General features: G+C 42.9%; 1 protein-coding gene across 13 annotated transcripts in view; it reads right to left on the bottom strand.

Annotated features, from left to right (window-relative positions):
• MAPKAPK5 (MAPK activated protein kinase 5) overlaps positions 1-24,868 on the bottom strand; it is a 56,888-nt gene that overhangs the window by 14,028 nt on the left and 17,992 nt on the right. For 4 of the 13 annotated variants that reach the window (XM_063614492.1, XM_063614497.1, XM_055238719.2 and 1 more), the window contains exons 2-8: positions 18,034-18,107; positions 17,138-17,213; positions 15,696-15,793; positions 14,508-14,616; positions 12,990-13,079; positions 12,171-12,266; positions 2,909-2,989 (exon numbers count right to left, since the gene is read on the bottom strand). In XM_063614492.1, the coding sequence (XP_063470562.1) occupies positions 2,909-2,989; positions 12,171-12,266; positions 12,990-13,079; positions 14,508-14,616; positions 15,696-15,793; positions 17,138-17,213; positions 18,034-18,107 (624 nt within the window). Of the gene's footprint in view, positions 1-2,908; positions 2,990-12,170; positions 12,267-12,989; positions 13,080-14,503; positions 14,617-15,695; positions 15,794-17,137; positions 17,214-18,033; positions 18,108-19,896; positions 20,037-24,868 lie in introns of those variants that run through there. The other 9 variants (XM_063614499.1, XM_055238721.2, XM_055238722.2 and 6 more) reach the window with 6 other exon arrangements.

Genomic DNA, 24,868 nt, shown 5'->3' with positions numbered 1-24,868 from the left:
GGAAAGCTGAAGGAAGTCTTAGGAGAACTAGTCTTTATCTCCATATTTTCTTTTTTTTTTTTTTTTCTTTGAGACAGAGTCTTGCTCTGTTGCCCAGGCTGGAGTGCAGTGGCATAATCTCAGCTCACTGCAACCTCTGCCTCCCAGGTTCAAGCAATTCCTCCTGCTTCAGCCTCCTGAGTAGCTAGGATTACAGGTGTGTGTCACCACACCGCCTGGCTAATTTTTGTGTTTTTTTTTAGTAGAGACAGGCTTTCACCATGTTGGTCAGGTTGGTCTCGAACTCCTGACCTCGTAATCTGCCCACCTCGGCCTGGGATTACAGGCGTGAGTCATCACACCCGGCCTCTCTCCATATTTTCAATAAGCTACCAATACTACATACATGCATCCCATCATACAAAGCCAGTCTGGGATAAAATGTACAAGTACTTTCATTCTCACTCTTTAGGCCCAAGCACTTATCTGATCCCTGTGTACAGGTATAGGATGCTTTGCCCCAGCCAGAAAATAAACAAATATAAACCAGCTGGTTGTGAAACCTCTATGCAGAAACAAAGCAACTAAGAGACAGGTAGGCTCACCTACAGTACAGCACAGGCCACTTCATAAAGGCCCAAAGCAGTTTGACACAGATCATGGAGAGGACTGGAGGGAAGAACAGAAGGTCTAAATGCATTCCTTTGACCATGAAGGACTCACTAGGTCCATTTGCAAGCTCTTACACCATTCTGGGGGAAGATACTGTGAAAAAAAGAAAACTGCTACCAACTACCATGTCTGCAGGTAGTAAGGTGACTCCATGGCCTATAATCACTGCATAAAGAAAGGACTCCTATTTTAGTTAAATACAGCTCCATTTGCTTTGAAAACTGGGTTTGCAGAGGCTTCAATTCAAGCCTTTCTTGAACAGCGAGATAAAAGAGGTGCCTGCCTAAGATGGCAGCCCAGTGAGCCTGCCACTGGGGCCCCACACTCCCCCTCACACCACAGCTCTGTGGTGCTCTGCACAAAGGCTGAATAATGGGGTGTCTCAGGTACTCTCGCCTGTGTTTTCTTTTTTTGAGATGGAGTCTCGCTCTGTCGCCAGGCTGGAGTGCAGTGGCGCGATCTCAGCTCACTGCAACCATTGCCTCCTGGGTTCAAGCGATTCTCATGCCTCAGTCTCCCAAGTAGCTGGGACTACAGGCACCTGCCGCCACACCCGGCTAATTTTTTGTATTTTTAGTAGAGAGGGGGTTTCACCATGTTGGCCAGGATAGTCTCGATCTCCTGACCTCGTGATCCGCCCACCTTGGCCTCCCAAAGTGCTGGGATTATAGGGGTGAGCCACCGCACCAGGCCTGCCCATGTTTTCACATTATACTAGTAGATATTTGTGGATGACACAGCCCATGCTGTAGAACAGAATCACAGAATAAAATTACAGGGGTGGAAAGGGACCTTCAATCCCTCACTTTCCAGAAAGGGAACTAATACTGCAGAGATCATGTCATCTCTCAGGTCCTCTGTCAAGAGTGAAACCAAGTGACCTCACCAATGTCACACAGATTAAGAGTAGTGGAGCCACAGCAAGTGTCCCAGCCTAGTGCCTTTTTACCATTCTCAGCCCCTTCTGTCATCTATATCTAGCCTCAAGTCCCCAAGTAGCATCTTTTTTCTGATCTACTTACTCAGTGACTCCAGGGCCTATTTCAAGAGGCCCTAAGCCTCTTGTGCTTTAGAACAGACAGGATCAGCTGGGCACGGTGGCTCACGCCTGTAATCCCAGCTCTTTGGGAGGCTGAGGCGAGTGGATCACCTGAGGTCAGGAATTCAGGACCAACCTGACCAACATGGTGAAACCTCATCTCTCCTAAAAATACAAAACATTAGCCAGGCGTGGTGGCAGGCACCTGTAATCCCAGCTACTTGGGAGGCTGAGGCAAGAGAATTGCTTGAACCCAGGAGGCGGAGGTTGCAGTGAGCCAAGATTGTGCCACTGCATTCCAGCCTGGGCGACAGGGTGAGACTCTGTCTCAAAAAAAAAAAAATATAAGACAGGATCAATATATGGGCTACAGGCTGGGTGCAGTGGCTCACGCCTGTAATCCCAGCACTTTGGGAGGCCAAGGCGGGCGGATCACTTGAGGTCAGGAGTTTGAGATCAACTTGGCCAACATGGAGAAACCCCACCTCTACTAAAAATACAAAAATTAGCCGAGTGTGGTGACATGCACCTATCATCTCAGCTACCTGGGAGGCTGAGGCAGGAGAATTGTTTGAGCACAGGAGGTGAAGGTTGCAGTCAGCTGAGATCACACCATCGTACTCCAGCCTAAGCGACAGAGCGAGACTCAGTCTCAAAAAAACAATAAAAAAAATGTGGGCTACAGATTTAAGAACCATAATATTACCAAGTAACACTTAGGAGCCCTTGCTATGTGTATCAGATACTGTTCTAAGCTGGGTATTTTATGGGGTAAGAAAGAATGGTGCCATAAATGACCACAAAGTGTTCTCTAGCGTCTGTGTCTCAGAAATGGCCTCCACCTCAAAAGCATAAGCCAACCATATCTTTTCAGTGTGGCCAGTGGACCATATGGACAGTCAAAAAAATAACCTGATTGATGATCACAGTCCCTAATTACCGCTGCAAAAGCTAATTGGGTACAAACTTTATTTGATATTTCATTAAACAAAAACTTGAATTCCAAATACTTTTCTGCGAGTCTGGCTGAACCTTATCTGATATTTCATCAACAAAAACTTGAATTCCAAATACTTTTCTGCAAGTCTGGCTGCTTCTTTGGGGCAGGAATATTAAGGGGTGAGAAAGGAATTGGCCACATGCCTAGAGGGCCACAAACACCTCACTAAAGGAGAGGGGCTGCATCTGTCAAATGAAGAGAAATATCTCTTCCTGTACCTTGTTGTAAGTGTAGGGCGTCGGTGAGGTAGGTATGATGCCAGATTTCTCCTTCTGATGCCTTCTTTGTGCCTCCAGTACCTGTCAAGAGTCAGACCAAAGGGGACCATTTAATGAAAATCACACCACCAATAACCTGGCCTTGAGACAGGCTACTATAAGACTGAAGGAGGTAAACAACTGGCAATCAGCCATCGAAAAAAAACTCCACATAAACACTACACTTCCAAAAACATTTTTTTCTTACAACCAGTAATTTATCCATCAGCCAAGGAAACACTCAGGTCAAGGACATGAAGATGAAGTTCCTAGGAGATTCTTCTCTTCTTCCTGCCCATCAAGGAATCTGAGATCACTGACTTTTTCCTGGGGATAGCCTTTATGCCTATGCAAAAGCAGATGAGCTTTAAGCCATCTGTTACCATCAGGGACTATGACAGTCATGTCAGTCTAGGTGTTAAGTGCTCCAAGGAGGCAGCCACTGCCACCGTGAGATCATTATCCTGGCCAACCTCTCTAATGTCCCATGAGGAGGGACTCCAGAGGGGGGCACAACATTAGCAGCACCACACTGTTCCTTGAAAAGTGACAGGATGCTGAGGCTCTGTGCAAGGGGACTTCATCCCACACCCCGACCTACTTGATACTGTCTCAGCCCCTGTGCCCATGAAGCTGGGGCAGATGGGATACAACTGTTACCGCTTAGCCAGGGGCTGCAGTGCCATCTTGGGCAACTTTGCAAAGGTTATCCTCAGTGCCACCTCTAAGACCTGCAGCTATCTCACCTAATAGAAATTCACTGACCATCTTATAAAAACCTACACTAGGCTGGGCACGGTGGCTCACACCTGTAATCCCAGCACTTTGGGAAGCCAAGGCAGGCAGATCATAAGGTCAGGAGTTCGAGACCAGCCTGGCCAACATGGTGAAACCCCATCTCTACTAAAAATACAAAAATTAGACGGACAAGGTGGTGGGCGCCTGTAATCCCAACTACTTGGGAGGCTGAGGCAGAAGAATCACTTGAAACCAGGAGGTGGAGGTTGTGGTGAGCCGAGATCACGCCATTGCACTCCAGCCTGGGCAACAAGAGCAAAATCCCATCTCCAAAAAAAAAAAACAACCTACTCTAAAGTCTCCATGCAGAGGACCTGGGCTCCAACCATGACCACCATATAGAGTTTTTACATAAGAACAACAAAGTGAGTTAATTAAACCTGAAAAATAAAACACCATTCACAATAGCAGAAAAAATATTAAGCATTAAGAATAAATCTCACAAAGATGTGAGAGACCTATAAACTGACTACATAATATTGCTGAGCAAAATTATGAGACAAACATGAATGGAGTGATATAGCTTGCTCATAGGTCAGAAGACTCAATATCACTAAAATCTCAGCACTCCCACATTGAATGATAGCTCTAAAACGACCCCAGTCAAAATTCCCAGTAGGCTTTTTTATAGAAGTTGACAGCTGACTGTGAAGTTCACATGGAAATGCAAGGAAGTCAGAATAGCAAAAACAACTTTGAAAATGAAGAACAAAGGTGGAGGGCCAACGCTACCTGATTTCAAGAATTATTATAAAGCTACAGTAATCAAGACAGTGTGGTACTGGGGTAAAGACAGAAAAAGAGATCAATGGAATAGAATAGAGTCCAAAAATAAATTCACACATACATGTTCAATGATTTTTGACAAAGGCTCAAAAGCAATGCCGCAGAGAAAAGATAGCCTTTTTCATGAACGGTTACTTCTGAGGGTGGGGCTTAAAAGATAAAAATTAAGGCCAGGCACGGTGGCTCACGTCTGTAATCCCAGCACTTCGGGAGGCCGAGGCAGGCGGATCACGAGGTCAGGAGATCGAGACCATCCTGGCTAACACGGTGAAACCCTGTCTCTACTAAAAATACAAAAAATTAGCCGGGCATGGTGGCAGGTGCCTGTAGTCCCTGCTACTCGGGAGGCTGAGGCAGGAGAATCGCCTGAACCCTGGAGGCAGAGGTTGCAGTGAGCTGAGATCTGCCACTGCACTCCAACTTGGCGACAGAGCGAGACTCCGTCTCAAAATAAATAAATAAATAATAAATAAACAGAACAACAAATGGTGCTGGAACAATTGGATATCCAAATGCTAATAAGTGAACTTGGATCCATACTTCACGCATTATATAAAAATTGACTCAACATGGATCACAGACCTAAATGTAAAACCTAACACTATATAAAACTTCTAGAAGAAAACACAGGAGACTGATCTTGGGTTAGACAAAAATTTTCAACATAGGAAACCAAAAGCACAGGCCTTAAAAAAGTTTTCTGATAAACTGGCATTCATGAAAATTAGAATTTTCTGTTCCTCAAAAGATACTGTTAAAAGAATGAAAAGATAAGCCACAGACTGGAAGAAAATCTTTGCAAAGCACAGATCTAATAAAAGATTTGTATCCATCTCATGACAACCTGGGAGAGTTTAAAAAAAAAAAAAGAGTCAGTCAGTTGGACGTGGTAGATCATGCCTGTAATCCCAGCAAGTTAGGGGGCTGAGGCAGGAGGATCACTTGAGCCCAGAAGTTCGAGACCAGCCTGGACAATGTGGCGAGGCCCCATCTATAAAAAAAAAAAAAAAAAAAAAAAATTTTCTTAATTAGCCAGATGTGGTGGCGTATGCCTATGGTCCCAGCTCCCAAGGAGGCTGAGGTGGGAGGATCGCTTGAGCCCAGGAGGTTGAGGCTACAGTGAGTCATGATTGTGCCACTGCATTCCAGCCTGGGTGGCAGAGCAAGACCCTGTCTCCAACAAAAAAAAAAGAAAGGAATTCATATCCAAAATATGCAAAGAACTCTCAAATTCAATAATAAGAAAATAACCCAATTCTGTAAATACAGAAAAGGTCTGAACAGACACTTCCCAAAGAAAATATACAGAAGGCAGGTGCACACACAAATGTGTACACAAAAGAAAAGATGGCAGATATCATTACTCATTAGGGAATGCAAATTAAAACTACAAAGAAATACCACTACGTATCCACTAAAATGGCCAAAATTAAAAAGACTGACCATACCAAATGTAGGTGAAAATGTAGAAGACCTGAAACTTTCATACACTGCATTAAAAAAATGAGCAAATGGAGTCATTTATAGGCCAGAAATATTAAAGAAAAAAAATACGCTGGGCATGGTGGCTCACGCCTGTAATCCCAGCACTTTGGAGGTCAAGGCGAGTGGATCACCTGAGGTTAGGAGTTCAAGACCAACCTGAACAACATGGCGAAACCCCATCTCTACTAAAAATACAAAAAATTAGCCAGGCGTGGTGGCACATGCCTTTAATCCCAGCTACTTGGGAGGCTGAGGAAGTAGAATCGCTTGAACCCGGGAGGTGGAGGTTGCAGTGAGCACTCCAGCTTGCATGACAGGAGCAAGACTCCATCTCAAAAAAAAAAAAAAAATTAAAATTAAAATTAAAACCACAATGAAATATTACCTCACACCTTTTACAGTGGCTATTAAAAAAGATAAAAGATAACAAGTGTTAACAATGATGTGGAAAAAAGGGAGCCTTTGTACACTGTAAGAATGTGTATTAGTATGACCACTATGGAAAACAGTGGGAAGGTTCCTAAAAAAATTAAAACTAGAAATACCTTATCATCCAGCAGTGCCACTACTGAGTATATATCAGAAGGGAAGAAGGGAAGGGAAAGCAGAAAGAAAAAAAGGATGAAACAAAAGGAAAAAAGGATGAAAATACAAAAGATCAGAACTCCAGTTCCCTGTACAGTCTAATATACATGTCATTGATTGGAAGTCTCAGAAAGCAAGTAGAGGAGTAGAAAAATCGTTGAAGAGATGATGTCTGAAAAATTTCCTAATTTTTATTTGATATGGTGTTTATTTGATAAACACCATAAACCAACAGATCCTGGGAGCTCAAGAGATCCCTGGCAGGAAAAACAAAGGAACAAGAATGCACACATAATCAAATTGTTGGGACTTTTTTTTTTTAACTTTTATTTTGGGTTCAGGGGTACATGTGCGTTATACATGTTAATTATATAGGTGAATTGCAGTGGTTTCACAGGGGTTTGTTACACAGATTATTTCGTCACCCAGGTTTTATATAAGCATAGTACCAGGTAGGTAGTTTTTGATCCTCATCCTCCTTCCACCCACATTGTTGGGATTTCTGTTTCTGCTAGGATATAGAAAGCTGGAAAGTGTCAAAGATAAATTATAAAATCATCATTTTTTTTTTTGAGATGGAATCTCGTTCTGTCACCAGGCTACAGTGCAATGGCTCAATCTTTGCTCACTGCAACCTCCACCTCCTAGGTTCAAGCAATTCTCCTGCCTCAGCCTCCCGAGAAGCTGGGATTACAGGTGGCTGCCACCACACCCGACTAATATTTTGTCTTTTTAGTAGAGACGGGGTTTCACCATGTTCGCCAGGCTAGTCTTGAACCCCTGACCTCAAGTGATCCGCCCCCCTCAGCCTCCCAAAGTGCTGGGATTACAGGCGTAAGCCACCACACCTGGCCTATCACTTTTTTTGAACTCATCAAGGATCAGGTCTCAGGGCAACCAATTATTCTGAAATCTTTCAGTCAGGCCCTTCCAAGGAGAGATGGGGAGTGAAAGCTGGCTCACCTATGGCAGAGCCCAGGAGGAAGTGATATCACATGCCATTTGGGTAAAAAGAATTCAGCGAGGTTTTTAACAAACTGCTAAAGGCAAAATGTGGGCTAGGATAAGAGTACAGACCCTCTAGGAGCCATAGAAACAAGGAAGACTCATGCCTGCTCCCATGCTCTTCTGCACAGACTTCCACCAGATGTTCATGAGACTCAAGAACACAGGTCCTGCCCAACAGCAGAGAAACAGATACCTCTCGGTCCCCCACTGCCATCTCCCTTTCTGCAGGCTTGCAAGGACAAAGCAGTAACTGACAGCAATCTATTGCTAAGGGGGGGCCAAGACTGTAAAGAGAGATCCCCTCTGAGGTACAGGTGCACTAGCAAGGCCAAGACTGAGGGTAGAAGTGGAATATTTTTTTAAAAATGGCATTTCAGACCCCACCTAACCATAAGGTAACAAAACAGGAATCCCATGCCACTGAGGCACTGAAGACAATGATAGCAACAACAAAACTCACACTAAGCTCAACTTTTGAGTAGACTGATTTAACCCTCAAACTCAACACTAAAGGCCGAGCAACAGAAGAGGCATGCCCACTTTTAGGATCTCAAAAAAGAAAAAGAAAAAAAAAGAAAATCCTAATAAATCTACAAAAAATTTACTAGATTTAATAAATGAATTTAGCAAGGTCCCAAGACACAAAGTCAATATACAAAAATCACTAGTATGGGCCGGGTGCAGTGGCTCACGCCTGTAAACTCAACACTTTGGGAGACCAAGGTGGGTGGATCATGAGGTCAGGAGATTGAGACCATCCTGGCTAACAAGGTGAAACCCTGTCTCTACTAAAAATACGAAAAAAAATTAGCCAGGCGTGGTGGCAGGCGCCTGTAGTCCCAGCTACTCAGGAGGCTGAGGAAGGAGAATCGCTTGAACCTGGGAGGCGGAGATTGCAGTGAGCAGAGATCGCGCCACTGCACTCCAGCCTGGGTAACAGAGCAAGACTCCATCTCCAAAAAAAAAAAAAAAAAAAGTCACTAGTATGGCTGGGGGCAGTGGCTCACACCTGTAATCCCAACACTTTGGGAGGCCAAAGCAGGTGGATTACCTGAGGTCAGGAGTTCGAGACCAGCCTGGCCAACATGGTGAAACCCTGTCTCTACTAAAAATATAAAAATTAGCCAGGTGTGGTGGCGGGCGCCTGTCATCCCAGAGGCTGACAGGAGAACTGCTTTAATCCGGGAGGCAGAGGTTGCAGTGAGCTGAGATTGCACCACTGCACTCCAGCCTGGGCAACAAAGAGCAAAATTCCATCTCAAAAAAAAAAAAAAAAACCCAAAACAAACAAACAAAAAAAAAAACTAGTATTTCTATAAACTAGTTACAATTAGAAAATGAATTTTTTTTTTTTTTTTTTTTTGAGACACAGTTTCACTCTAGTCACCCAGGCTGGAGTGCAATGGCATGATCTCGACTGACTGCAGCCTCCACCTCCTGGGTTCAAGAGGTTCTCCTGCCTCAGCCTCCCAAGTAGCTGAGATTACAGGCACCGGCCACTACGCCCAGCAAATTTTTGTATTTTTAGTAAAGAAGGGGTTTCACCATGGTGGCCAGGCTGGTCTCGAACTCCTGACCTCAGGTGATCCGCCTGCCTCAGCCTCCCAAAGTGCTGGGATAACAGGTGTGAGCCACCGCGCCCAGCTGAAATGTTTTACAATATCATTTCCAACAGCAGCCAAAAACAAAATTTAAGGAAATTTAAGAAAATATGTGCAAGACCTGTAACATTAAGAAGCATAAACATTTTTGAGAAAAACTGAAGACCTAAATAAATGGAGAGATATATACCTTGTTCATCGATTGGGAGACTTTTATATTGTTAAGATATCAATTCTCTCCAAATTCATCTATAGATTAAATACAATCCCAGTCAAATCCCAGGAGGCTTTTCTGTTATACAGAAGTGAATTCTAAAATGTAGAGAAATACGAAGGATCTAGAATAGCCAAAACAATTTTGAAAAAGAATGAATCTGAAGTCAAGATATAATATAAAGCTACAATAATGCAGATGCTCTTGCTATAGACACATACATAAATTAAGCAAACAGAACAGAATCCAGAAAAGACCAACAGATATATGGCCAGCTGGTTTTCAACAAAACTGCAATTCAGGCCAGGCGCAGTGGCTCATGCCTGTAATCCCAGCACTTTGGGAGGCCAAGGCTGGCAGATCACGAGGTCAAGAGATCAAGACCATCCTGGCCAACATGGTGAAACCCTGTCTCTACTAAAAATACAAAAAATTTGCCGGGCATGGTGGCGGGCTCCTGTAATCCCAGCTACTTGGGAGGCTGAGGCAGGAGAATCTCTTGAACCCGGGAGGCAGAGATTGCAGTGAGTCAAGATTGCGCCATTGCACCACTCCAGCCTGGGCAAAAAGAGTGAAACTCTGTCTCAAAAAAAAAAAAAAAACAAAACTGCAATTCAATAATGCAATCCTTTTACAAATCCTTTCACAAATGATGGTTTGTAAAAAATATTTTACCAATGATGCCGCAACAACTTGACACCCTTAAGGGGGAAAAAAAGAACCTGGTCTCTCATTTCATACACACACAAACTCAAATGAATTACAGACCCAAATGTAAAAGCTAAAGCTATAACCTCTTATAAGAAAACATCAGAGAAAATATTTATGCTTGTGGATCTTAGGAACAAAAAGTACTAAGCATTAAAAAAAAAATGGTGAAATAGACTTCATTAAAATTCAAAATTTCTGCTATTCAAAGGCCATTAAGAAAATTAAAAGGCAAGTCACAGACTGAGATAAATATTCATGATATATATATGGAAGGCAGAATAATGGGCCCCCCAAGATGTCCATGTTATCCCTGGGATTATGTTACCTTGTATTGCAGAATAATTAAGAATCTTAAAATGGGGAGTTATCCAGGTAAGGCCAATGTGATCAGTAGGGTCCTTTTAAGAGGCAGGCAAGAGGGTCAAAGTCATAGAGAGAGACATTCATTGGAAGATGCTATGCTACTGGCTTTGATGATGAAGGAAGAGGCTACAAGCCAAATAATGTAGGCAGCCTCTAGAAGCTGGAAAAGGCAAGAAATGCCTCCAGAAGGAACACAGCCCTGCTGACACCTTGATTATAGCACTGAGTACCATTTCAGACTTCTCATTTCCAGAAGTATAAGATAATACATTTCTGTTGTTTTTATCTACTAAGTTTGTGGCAATATGTTACAGTATCAGTAAGAATACAACATACATATGGCAAAGAACCTGTGTCCAGAATATTTTAAAATTCTTATACCTCAATTCTTTAACAAGAGACCAACAATAACAAAAGGGCGAAAGATGAATGCCCATACTTCACAACAGAATGGCCAATACACATGTACAAAAAGTGCTCCAAAACAGTGGCCATCAGGACAATGTCGTGATTAAAACTATAATGAAGTAACACTCTGCCCCCTACCAGAATGACTAAGATGACAAATGCTGACAAGCAACAAGCATGAGGCGTTAGTAAAAATGTGAAATGACTGGAACTCTATACGTTGCTGGTAGAAGCATAAAATGGTATAGCCATTTTGGAAAAAAGATATGGGCATGGGGGAACATGTCCCCCAAAAACTGTAAATGAAGTGTTCCTAGCAGCTTTCTTCATAATAGCCAAAAATGAGAAACCCAAAATCCTGTCAGTGAATGGAAAAAACAAATGCAGCTTAGGTATATAATGAAATACTACTTTGCAATGAAAAGGAATTAATGAGTGATAAATGCAGGAACATGGACGAATCTCAAAAACATGCTAAGCAAAAGAAATGAGGCATACAAAGTCCACGATTACATTTTTCTGAAATTCTTCAACAGGCAAAACTAACCAATAACGACAGAAAGCATGTCAGTGGTTGCCTAGGGCCAGGGGTTAAGTTGGGAGGGGACTGACTGTAAAGTGGCACAGGCAGCTTGTGAAGTGAGGGGCGTGTTCCACATCTTCAATGTGGTGGTCGCCATATATATATTTGTCACAACTCATCAAACTCTCCTTGAAGTGGAGGTATTTTACTGTATGTAAATCATACTTCTAAATCATACCTCAATAAAGTTTATTTTATTTAATTTATTTATTTTTTTTGAGACGGAGTCTCGCTCTGTCGCCCAAGCTAGAGTGCAGTGGTGCCACCTCGGCTCATTGCAACCTCTACTTCCCAGGTGTAAGCGATTCTCCTGCCTCAGCCTCCTGAGTAGCAGGGATTACTCCACCTGCGCCACCACACTCGGCTAATTTTTTGTATTTCTTTTAGTAGAGACGGGGTTTCACCGTGTTAGCCAGAATGGCCTCCATCTCCTGAACTTGTAATCCGCCCACCTCAGCCTCCCAAAGTGCTGGGATTACAGGCGTGAGCCACCGTGCCTGGCTAAAGTTGATTTTAAAAGAATAAAAGATCTACACCAAATAAAGCAATCTGTAGGTTTCTAAAGCTAAGTTCTCCCCCTCCCATCTGTAATATATGCCTACTTGTGCTGTAGAATAGAAGGAACACGAGTCGATGGGCAGCTTGGTGACAGATCTTAGGACAGAAACCGCACATGCTTACCTGGGGTGCTACATAATAAGGGGTGAACTGCGGTGTCATCAAGTCACCTTGGTCAATCTTGGCAAATCCAAAGTCACACAACTTCACTGGGGCATCCTGAAATTAAAAAAAAAAAAAGGAGTCACTGCTCCAGAGTGCTCAGTAAACATTAAAGGAAAATCCAGGTGCAAGACATGTTACCCTGAGCTCTAACAAGTTTCTTTCTGGCTGAGATGTGAACTTATGAAAATAACATGTCCCCAGGTCTGGAGACAAAGATTCACACTGAGGAACTGTTCTCAGTAATGCAGAAGTAAGGAATTCCTACCTACTCACACAGCTATTTTTGTTTTAGAACTTGTAAGGGCAGCACTAACGTCAAGGTCTTGGCCTAGGGTCCCTTCACTCTATGAGCCTATCACCTCTCATCAATCTGGGGTGCTACTTCACTTTTAATATCTGCCATAAGCTTCATGATAGCCAGACCAACTTATCTGGTGGGACATGGGGCAGGGGACAGGGCTGAAAGGGAAAACAGCAAATGAAACGAGATAATATGTAACAGCATACAGATTCCTGCCCCTTCCCAAAGGTCCTCCAAATAATATCTAAAATCATAAGTCCCACAAATACATATCAGTATCATCCAAAATTATCAATGCCGGGAGTACAGTAGTACAGCTTTGAGCCTCTAGCAAGGGAACGAGTTGAAGAAATAAGCTGTTTGAAGCACTCTGGCTTAAAGCTTTTTCACCATGAATTCAGAGCGCTCCAAACACACCCACTTCTGAACTATGTTAAGAGTAGCAGCACTAAAATGCAGAAAAACAGTCTTCTCACCAAAGAGTTATCCTTAAAAAGCAGATTTTCGGGCTTGAGGTCTCTGTGTGCAATGTTTAACAAGTGACAGTGCCGCAGAGCCAAAGCTATCTGAAAAAAGACACAATGGAACAGCCACTTCTTAGAAAAGATCACTCTTTAATACACCTGGTGTAGAGAACTCAGGATGTTAAAAAACAAGCCTTCATTAAGACTGCGTTCAGTTTCAATTTTAAAGCAGAAATTAAGAAAAACTTGGAATACCAAGAAACAGAATGGATTAAGCTTAGTTTAACTGCAACTTGTATTTTGTCAAACAGAAAGAAAAATATGATGGTACAGCAATTCTTTGTCAGAATAAACTGATGGGTAGATCCTGTAAGAAATGAGAAAAATGAAATGCTGCCACTTTCATTCATCTGAGGTATGACAGGCACTGCAGAAGAAACGCCTAAGCCAAGCAATGGTCAGCAGGCGCAGTTCCCACAGCAGGGCTACTGGCAGGCTCGCCTGGCTCAGACAAGAATGGCACTCTCCAGGGAGCTGAGGGTCAAGAAATCAGCTGACTGGGTTTTTCCAACCAATACTAGAAACTCATTTTGCTCATCATGCTTGTTGAAAATGTTGCCTGTTTATGTGGATTTGAAGGGGTTTTATTTTATAGATTATCAGAGCTCACCCTTTAATCCTAATATTTGAAAAAATTAAAGGTATAATTTTAAAAATCAAACAGAAAGAACAGATTCTACTTGTTCTTTAACTCTTAATATGGAATTTTCTCAGCAATCCAAGTATCAGTTCCTCCCTACCAGAAAGGAGGCATCCAAAATTGCTTAAGGTTCATGGGAAACTTGGAAGAACTTTTTATTAAGAAGCAATTGGGTTGTGCTTCCTAATTCTCTTTGCTTTGCTTGCTTGGTATGAAGATAAGCCTTGAGGGTTTAGCTTTTCACCTCTGCAAGAAGTGATTATCAGCTGGATTCCTAGTACTGTTTGTGACATAAATCATTTCTACAGCAATAAAATGTGATGTCAACATAGAATATAACCAGGAATAATCCAGAATTACAAAGATCTTAGGATATTATTAAATCTGAAGAAATCACAGAAAGGTGGCTCACATGCAGGAAGCATCTTATGTACAATTCTCTTAGAATATATTTTTATACCATACAATCTTTCAGGTGGTATCAGCAGCACTTTATCGCAAAGTCTAATAACAGTACTTAGTAGCTACATGCCTAAAGATACCTGCAGTCTACAAAGCAGTTAAGGATCACCTTCCTTCCAGAGTTTATTGAAATCTCACAGCAGCCTCAGGAAACAGTTGAAAACCAATTAAGAACACAATACCCCCACCCCCAAGTATAAAAGGGGTCACATTTCTCCTGTCAAAACATGTTTTCTGATTACATAACAAAGCAGGCAATGAGAAGTCAAATAGAGCTTTTCTTTAAGTTTTCTTTTCTTCCCCCCAATGAAATTGTGCTTGTTAACCAACTTTGTTGGCAGTTTGATTGGTACCTGGGGTTAACTTGCCTGCTTTGTTACTTGGCTGGCTTGCTTCTCTGTAAAGTGCCGGTGCTGGCTGATTCTGTGAAATAGCTCTCCCCCTTCCATCATCTCCATTACAATTAAGAGTCGAGCCCTGTTTGAAAGCATTTGATTTTGTTAAGTTAAAAAAAAAAAGAAAAAAAAGAAAAAGAAACAAAAAAACTCCGAAACATTAAGAAGCTGACCTAAAGATACTGCATCTACAAAGTGTGTAACAACTTCCTAAGTCCAGGATAACACAGTTACTAAGAGCAAAAATTCTCATGTTCTGAAAAAAAATTTTTAATGTGATTTTTGGCTACCATTGTTTCATATATGCTTCCAGCTTCCATCCAAATGCTTTCACCAACAGAGCACAGTTGTGAAAAATAATCGTTTGATTTCTCATTTGTTTTTAAAATTCTATCTTCTTTTGCCATCTGGAAAATTCCTACCCTTCCTTCAAGTCCTAGCTTCCACACAGCCTTTGTGAGACACCTCTCCTCCCAGACTATAGTTAGCAGCTCCTCTCCTTTGTAAGCTTAGAATATTTTAGGGATGCCTGTCCTTAGTGCCTATTGCACTGCTATGATGATGGGTTTACATCTCAGTCTTCCCCAAAAAAACCATACCTTATTTAATTTTGAATTTCATCAAAGAGACTTAGAATGCCACCCAATATGCTTGCCAAACATTTGGTAACTAAAAGAATAATGTTGATTTCTTTCTTTAAAAGGAAAGTCAGACTAAGCAATAATAAAGGCTTTTTGTTTTATTGGCCTCTAAGACTTTGCCTAGAATAATATTTGGGCCCCTTTCACTGATTTGAAATAGAATCTGTTTAAATTCTACATTAAATGCTTTCTTGAAATGAGAAAGTAATCAGAATCATCAGGGGACCTGAAGAGTGGTAGGGGCATAGATGAAATTAGACTGGCCACGAGAGGATTACTGTTGAGGATGGATCATGAGAACTTGGGGATTCATTACATAATTCTGTCTGCTTTTACAAATGCTTGACATTTTCCAAATTACAAAAAGGGAGATGGAAGGGGAGGGGGAGAAGGAAGGGCAGAGGAAGGGAGGGTAGGAGGAAGAAGGAGAGGAAGGGGAGGGAGCACATAAAAGAGAGGACGGCTCCACTACACATTGGCCTACATATGGGCATTTGATGATGACACTGTGTAATCTTACCTAGGGCTGGACTCATGAGGAAACTGGACACTGTTAGCAAACACTTCAATAATCTGAACTATGTTTGGGTGTGTAGCACACATCATGTGCAGACGTACCTTAAAGAGAACAGAGGAAATGTTTCCATAGGTAGGGGATACCAACATTTTCTCTCCAAAAACTGACCATACTAGGTACAAGCTAACTACAATAAAAACTTTATCACCCAGAATGATGTAAAAACCCAGTGTTTTCAGAGATTATCTCCTTAATGCTTTTTCCATGAATAAAACCTCACCAACAGATTTACTTCCTACTGTTCCATATATTTGCAAATGAAAATCTGGCAAACAACTCATTTCATTTTAGAAATTATTCACATCTCTTTATGCAAAAGAAGTCCTTCATTGCACATGTTATTAGAATGTCATTACCATATCCAGATAATTTAAAACCAATGTATAGCCAGGGGCAGTGGCTCGCACCTGTAATCCCAACACTTTGGGAGGCCAAAGCGGATCGCTTGAGCCCAGGAGTTTGAGACCAGCCTGGGCAACATGGCAAAACCCCATGTCTCCAAAAAACACAAAAAAAATTAGCCCGGCATGGTGGCAAATACCTGTGGTCCCAGCTACTCAGGAGGCTGAGGTGGGAGGACCACTTGAGCTTAGGGAGGTCAAGGCTGCAGTGAGCCATGATCGTGCCACTGCATTCCAGCCTGGGTGACAGAGCAAGACCCGGTTTCAAACAGAAGCAAAAACAAACCCAATGTATATTTTTAAAAACTAAAGGCCAGGCACGGTGGCTCACACCTGTGATCCCAGCACTTTGAGAGGCCGAGGCGGGTGGATCACCCAAGGTCAGGAGTTCAAGGCCAGCCTGATCAACATGGAGAAACCCTGTCTCTACTAAAAATACAAAAAATGCGTGGTGGCGCATGCCTGTAATCCCAGCTACTCGGGAGGCTGAGGCAGGAGAATCACTTGAACCCGGGAGGCGGAGGTTGAGGTAAGCCGAGATTGTGTCATTGCACTCCAGCCTGGGCAACAAGAGTGAAACTCTGTCTCAAAAAGAAGAAACAAACTAGAAACATCCTCAGAGTCCTCCTGTAGCATCACTTTTATACACCATTCACCTGATCCTTCCTCGTGCTATTTTATCTCCACCTTTAAGTACCTTTTTCAATAAGCAAAACTGAGGTAAACCTGAATACATGAGGGTACAAGAATCACATTAATTTTAAAAGAACAAGAGGTGGCTGAAAGGAAATGACTCAATGGCCTTTGATACTGACAGATCTAGGACTGCTTTACTATGATAGCATGAATGGGGAAGAGAGGTAAAATTTGGACATAAAACTTTTTATGCATCACTGTATTCTCTCTAGGAAGCTGCCTTACTTGCAAAAGAACAATTCTTAGGCACTTCAAATATTTAATTAAGTCGGGGGCAATAAAGCATACCTCATTTCTAGCTTTTGGACGATCAAGAAGAATTTTCAGTGCAAACCGTTCTTGAGTAGATTTCTTTACACAGACTCTAGATTTGGAGAAAAAAATCAATCAGAGATCATATGTTAGAATGAAAATTAATTTAACAAGTTTTTTCTTTGAGACGTATACTTCTCATCAAGGATATGGCCAGGTGCATCAGAACAAACTTGCCCCCAAGGGTAGCAGGTGGGGGAAAGAAGCATCTCACCCCTCTGCCCAGCAGCCAATGCTCAGGCCTCAGCTTCTAAGCCATGCAACAGCAACTTGCTGCTGTGGGTCAATGAAAAAATAATGGCCTCAGCTGGCTACTGGTGACTCTCACAGTGGTCCCACAGTCTCGACACCTTTTTTTTTTTGAGACAGAATCTGGCTCTGTGGCCAGGCTGGAGTGCAGTGGCATGATCTCAGCTCACTGCAATCTCTGCCTCCCTGGTTCAAGTGATTCTCCTGTGTCAGCCTCCCGAGCAGCTGGGATTACAGGAACCACCACCACACCTAGCTAATTTTTGTATTTTTAGTAGAGACGGGGTTTCACCATGTTGGCCAGGATGGTCTCGATCTCCTGACCTCATGATCCGCCTGCCTCGGCCTCCCAAAGTGCTGGGATTACAGGCATGAGCCACTGCACCTGGCCAGTCTCAACATCTTAAATGACTCTATAAAAAGACCATGCGACTCAGTCACTCTCAACTAATTTCTAAATACATGAGAAAAAGCCTAACATAAAAACCTGTACTTGTTAAATTCAGCCTATTTCTCAAACCTGGCACACCTGATGTGTCTAATTCAAGATGTATTTCAAATGGCCCTTCTCAGAGTTTGCACTTGCCAACATTTTGCCATAGTTTCTCATATGGATCTCTTACCTAACTGGACCACTAATTCCAGCTCCCAGCTTCTGAGTCCAATTGATACTGTATTCTTCTAAAATGGAAGTTTCCTATTAATATAAAAAAAGGGAGAGGACAGAGAATGATTCCCCAGTTAACAAGCTGAATAAGCAGAGATGGGACAACAGAAGACCTGTCGCTCAACAGCTCATCTTCTAAGAGAATCTGATAAGCAGAACTTTGTGTTCTACAGGGCTTTATAACATTTTGTCTAAATGACAATGACTCACTTAGACATTGTTTTCCAATTTTCCAACAAGAAAGCAAAGACTTCAGGATAAAAGGAAATTATTCAGCTCATCTATAAGGTACATTTCCACAGGCAATCAATGCTTTTGGTGGCATCTCAGAGGAAGATACTCTTTCAAAATGCATCAATTACTAAATGCCTCTTTGCTACAATGGTCAAGTATATTTTATGAGATTCTAGAAAGACTAGTCAGATATATGCTGCCAAGCTGTAGAGGCCTATATCCCTGAACAAGTTGATTACATTATTGGAATAGCTGAATAAACTGAGACTTAAAAGTTCAAAAAAAATAGTAACTAATCAATATCATAGTAAACATCTAATTTCCAACAGCATCATTTTGTGTACAGATATATTCCGTCAATTTCATTATGTAACTATATTTCTGATATAAATAACTTTCAACAGTTTAGGATAGAGCTGCTACAGTTTAATGAAAGTTGTAATGGAATTCTTGGCTAACTATTGCATGTTAGCCTCTGTTGCCATATGCTTTTAGATAAAAAAGAATTTAATTAATTCATTCATTCACTCACTTATTTATTATAAGAGACAGGGTCTCGGCCAGGCTCACGCCTGTAATCCCAGCACTTTGGGAGGCCGAGGCAGGCAGATCATGAGATCAAGAGATCAAGACCATCCTGGCCAACATGGTGAAACCCCGTGTCTACTAAAAAATACGAAAATTAGCTGGGTGTGGTGGCGCGTGCCTATAGTCCCAGTTACTTGGGAGGCTGAGGCAGGAGAATTGCTTGAACCCAGGAGGCGGAGACTGCAGTGAGCCGAGAAGACCGAGGGTCACCCAGGCTGGAGTGCAGTGGTGTGACCATTTCTCACTGCAGCCTTGAACTCCTAGGCTCAAATGATCCTACCACCTCAGCCTCCCAAGCGGCTAGGAAGACAGGCACACACCACAACATCTGGCTAATTTTTTTCTTTTTTCTTTTTTTAGAGACAGGGTCTTGCTATGTTGCCCAGATTGGTTTCAAACTCCTGACTTCAGGCAATCCTCCTGCCTCAGCCTCCCGAATAGCTAGGGTTACAGGCAAGAAAGTCATATATTTAAATTGTGATAGTCTAAAATGCATTTTTGCAGGGTTCCACAGGTAAAATAGGAAACCAACTGCAGACCTTAAGAAATCAAAATCCTGCCGGGCGCAGTGGCTCATGCCTGTAATCCCAGCACTTTGGGAGGATGAGGTGAGAGGAGCACCTGAGGTGGGAGTTCGAGACCAGCCTGACCAACATGGAGAAACCCCATCTCTACTAAAAATACAAAATTAGCCAGGCATGGTGGCGCCTGCCTGTAATCCCAGCTACTCAGGAGGCTGAGGCAGGAGAGTCGCTTGAACCCAGGAGGCAGAAGTTGCTGTGGGCCAAGATCACGCCATTGCACTCCAGCACGGGCGACGACAGTGAAACTCCATCTCAAAAAAAAAAAAAAAAAAAAAAAAAAAAAAAAAAATCAAAATCTGTAAGACTTTCACATTGTTTTATTGCAACGAAAATCTGATAGACCACATGTAGCACAAGAATCCTGCTCTCTAGTATACAGGAATAGGATATTTGCTCATGTAACACACACTCACTGAGCAGCTAGTATACCAGGCTAAGTTCAGGCATGAAAACAAGGCCTCTATCCAGTGAATGTGTCAGGCTTGGAAAGTCTTCATCTCCACCCCTTTCTGTGTCCAATTCTTGGTAAAGGTTCTCAGCATACAGTAAATAACTATGGAATGAATGACTAGAAAGGAATTAATCCCTAGAAAGCCAGACTAAAGCCTTATGATGAAGGGATATTGAGTTAGGAGGACCCAGCAAGATCGCTACACAAACTCCCTTCTGAAAAACTGTGCATCAGGGTTATGGAGCTTATCAAGGTCACACAGTGAGTTATGGGCACTATCAAGGCTATAATCTATGACTCTGGCATCCTCTACCATCTCCTACCCTAAGCACCTTTCCATCTATTAAGGGTAACTGCCCAGGCCCCAGCATAAAGATTAGGAACAAGTACTGCCCAATCAGAGAGGTCCTAGGCTCCATCTTCACTCACCACCTCCTAAACAGAACTCAAACCTACCCACTTAACCTGCCTACTTCCTTCACTTATCTGCTACATGACCTGTTTGACTTAGGAGTGTCTGACAAGACCCAGGGGAATAGAGTAGCAGGAAGGAGGGAGTTGAAGCAGAATTTAAGCATCGTGGTAAAAACTGTTCCACTCAACTAATGGAATCATACACTCACAGGAAACTCTATGGAAAATAAGATTTGTTCTACTGAACTATTCATTATAATCAGAGTTTATATGCCCAACCCCTCGGATGTAAAAATAAGTTGTCTGACCAAATTCTCCATTGTACTTACTTTTTTAATTTTTTGAGACGGAGTCTTGCTCTGTCGCCCAGGCTGTAGTGCAATGACGTGATCTGGCCTCACTGCCTCCCGAATTCAAGCAATTCTCCTGCCTCAGCCTACCAAGTAGCTGGGATTACAGTTGCGCACCACCACACCCAACTAATTTTTGTATTTTAGTAGAGACGGGGTTTCACCATGTTGGCCAGGCTGATCTTGAATTCCTGACCTCAGGTGATCCGCCCACCTTGGCCTCCTAAAGTGCTGGGATTACAAGCATGAGCCACCACACCCGGCCCTCCACTGTACTTATTAAGTTAGTACTCTACCTGATGGACAGCCAAGAAAGTTCAACTTTAGAGACTCTGACTGGAGTTTTGACACTGAACTTTGCAGAAGGTAGGAGAACCACTACCAGGCTCCCCTACAGCTGAATTTCTGGACCCCATTTTTTATACCTCCTGTCCTTTTTCCCAGGCTTAATTCTTCCATCTTTGTTGATGGTGCCATAAACACTAGCCAGCTAAGGCTTCACTGAGCCCAACTGGGCCAAAAAAGTTCACACACACCTTTCAACTAGACTGCCCACAGCTGGCACATTTTCTCACATATTTTAATGACAAAGGAGAAGGTAGGAAGGCATGGTCAATTAAAACACTTTTACTGAAGGAAATTATGGACTAATTCTTCAAAGACATCAATGACAAATGCAAAGGCTGGGTTGTGCTAAGAAATATACACACCTTAAATTAACAAGGATACAAACACTTGGAATAAAATCATTTTTGAGAATTCTCCAAGACAAGAGGTCAGCAAATTCAGCCATTGCCTGTTTTTGCAAATAAGGTGTATTGGAATATAGCCACATCTACTTGCTTTCATACTATCTTTGGCTGCTTTCACACTACAACAAAAGAGTTGAGGGGTTGCAACAGAGACCATAGGGACTGCAAGACCTAAAATATTTCCTATATCACCCTTTACAGAGAAAGCTTGCTTTTCTAAACACTGTTCTAGACCACTGGATCTCAACAATAACTGCACATCACAATTACCTGAGATTTTTTTAAAGCTACCTGATGCAGGCCGGGCGTGGTGGCTCATGCCCGTAATCCCAGCACTTTAGGAGGCTGAAGCGGGCGGATCACGAGGTCAGGAGTTCGAGACCAGCCTGATCGACATGGTGAGACCCCCATCTCTACTAAAAATAAAAAAATTAGCCGGGTGTGGTGGCGGCGCCTGTAATCCCAGCTACTTGGGAGGTTGAGGCAGGAGAATCGCTTGAGCCTGGGAGGCAGAGGTTGCAGTGAGCTGAGATCACGCCACTGCACTCCAGCCTGTGACAGAGTGAGACTCCATCTCAAAAAACAAACAACAACAACAACAAAAACAAAAAAACTACCTGACACAAAGGGGATTCCAATACGACTTGTTTGAGAAGTGGCCTGGGCATTAGTCCTCTATTCCTACCTTTATCTCTAGTAAGGCAGACCCTAGTCATTCTCTGAAGCTCAAAAACTAAGAAAAAATGGAAATTCTTTTTTTTTTTTTTTTTAGACAGAGTCTCGCTCTTGTTGCCCAGGCTGGCGTGCAGTGGTGCGATCTCGGCTCACGCCAACCTCCACCTCCTGGGTTCAAGCTTCTCCTGCCTCAACCTCCTGAGTAGCTGGGATTACAGGTGCCCACCACTGCACCCAGCTCATTTTTGTACTTTTAGTGGAGACAGGGTTTCACCATGTTGGCCAGGCTGGTCTCGAACTCCTGACCTCAGGTGATCCGCCTGCCTCGGCCTCACTTGCCTATCACTTCATGCTGTGAATACAAGAATTTCCATGCTCGTGCTGGGATTACAGGCGTAGAAATTCTTGTATTCACAGCATGAAGTGGTAGGCAATTCCTCACCACAATGGAAAAGTTAAAAATTAAAATTGTCGGCCGGGCGCGGTGGCTCACGCTTGTAATCCCAGCACTTTGGGAGGCCGAGGCGGGTGGATCACGAGGTCAGGAGATCGAGACCATGGTGAAATCCCATCTCTACTAAAAAAAAAAATACAAAAAAAATTAGCCGGGCGTGGTGGCGGGCGCCTGTAGTCCCAGCTACTCGGAGAGGCTGAGGCAGGAGAATGGCGTGAACCCGGGAGGCAGAGCTTACAGTGAGCCGAGATTGCGCCACTGCACTCCAGCCTCGGCGACAGAGCAAGACTCCATCTCAAAAAAAAAAAAAAATTAAAATTGTCAAAAAGAACTATTTCAATACAGTGTAAATCAAACAAACTGAGAAGTACAGATTCTTGAAAATCTGCTAGAGGTTCAGGTAAAAATAGTAAGCTTTCTAGCCTAGGATCCTGCCATCCTTCTACCCCTCTATCCCCACTGCTTACAGCATAGTCAGCTGCTGACAATGCTAGTTTTCCCAACATGGGGGCAGCTATGAAAATCAGCAGTTCTGCTGCTCTAGGGGGTGGACTCAATTTGGGGTGAGGAAGAAAATTCATGGATCTACCAGCTAAAAGTGGTGAATGTGGATGGAAATGAATAGCTTTGGCAGTGGTCCTTGTTAGATGGGCAGAACATCCAGAGATTTAATGGGAAAATCCTGAAACAGAGCCATAGAAAGTCTGAGTTAAGCTCTTCACATGACCATCATTGACTGGGAAATTATACCTAAGAGAACCAGGAAAAACGGAAAACCAAAGGAGACTTTAGAGCCAGCTGCAATTTTTTAGAGTTTCTCCAAACCCACGTACACATTGATCAGGGGGGTATAGCTCAGCAGTAGAGCATTTGACTGTAAGTTGATCAGGATAGGGTAAAAGCCTCAGGGGCTGAAAGTATTTGAGAATCTCTGCCCAAATCACTGGCTGACAACTAAGTTAAACAGATACAGGGACAACCCACCAAAAGCCAGGATGGGAAGAAAAAATGAAAATTTTTTTTTTTCTTTTGAGACGGAGTTTCACTCTTGTTGCCCAGGCTGGAGTGCGATGGCGCAATCTCGGCTCACTACAACTTCCACCTCCCAGGTTAAAGCAATTCTCCTGCCTCAGCCTCCCAAGTAGCTGGGATTCGCTGGGCACGGTGGCTCACGCCTGTAATCCCAGCACTTTGGGAGGCTGAGGCGGGTGGATCACCTGAGGTCAGGAGTTCGAGACCAGCCTGACCAACATGATGAAACCCCATCTCTACTAAAAATACAAAATTCGCCGGGCATGGTGGTGGGCGCCTGTTATCTCAGCTACTCGGGAGGCTAAGGCAGGAGAATCGCTTGAACCAGGGAGGCGGAGGCTGCAGTGAGCTGAGATCATGCCATTGCACTCTAGCCTGGGCAACAAGAGCAAAACTCAAGTCTCAAAAAAAAAAAAAAAGAAAGAAAAGAAAAAAAAAAGTCTCGGATAACAGGCGTAGGACACTGAGCCCAGCTGAAAATAAACATTTTAAAATTGACCAGGCGCAGTGGCTCATGCCTATAATCCCAGCACTTGGGAGGCCAAGGTGGGAGGATCATGAGGTCAAGAGTTTGAGACCAGCTTGAAACCCCATCTCTACTGAGAATACAAAAATTAGCTGGGCGTGGTGGCGGGCGCCTGTAATTCCAGCTACTCAGGAGGCTGAGGCAGGAGAACCCGGGAAGAGGAGGTTGCAGTGAGCCGAGATCGTGCCACTGCACTCCAGCCTGGTGACACAGTGAGACTCCGTCTCGAAAAAAATAGTAATAATTTAAAACTAAGCAGAGACATTAGCACACCAAAGGAAAAACAGATTCTGGTTTAATTCTAAGCAATTAACTATAAATATAACAAGCCACAGGGGGGAAAACTCAGAATCCAGAGTTGCTATATTATCTAAACGTCCAGTTTTCAACCAAAATTTTCTAGACTTGTAAAAACCAGGAAAGTGTCACCCAAGCTCAGGAAAAAGAGAAATCAATAGCATCCATCTCTGATTGGATGCAGATACTAGATTAAGCAAGTAGTTGCACTTAAAAGCAACTATTTTAAATGTCCAAAGAATTAAAGAAAACTGATGATGAAGTAAAAAATAATGATAAATGGAGATTTTCAGCCGAGAAACAGAAAAAATGAAGAGGAACCACATAGAAATTCTAGAGTTAAAAATTATAATTAGTGGCATGAAAAACTGATCAGAGGTGCTCAACAGGCCGAGTGCGGTGGCTCACGCCTGTAATCCCAGCACTTTAGGAGG

This window comes from Symphalangus syndactylus, chromosome 13, assembly GCF_028878055.3.
Source record: "Symphalangus syndactylus isolate Jambi chromosome 13, NHGRI_mSymSyn1-v2.1_pri, whole genome shotgun sequence".
Taxonomy (NCBI): Eukaryota; Metazoa; Chordata; class Mammalia; order Primates; family Hylobatidae; genus Symphalangus; species Symphalangus syndactylus.
This window is presented reverse-complemented; position numbering and strand designations above follow the sequence as displayed.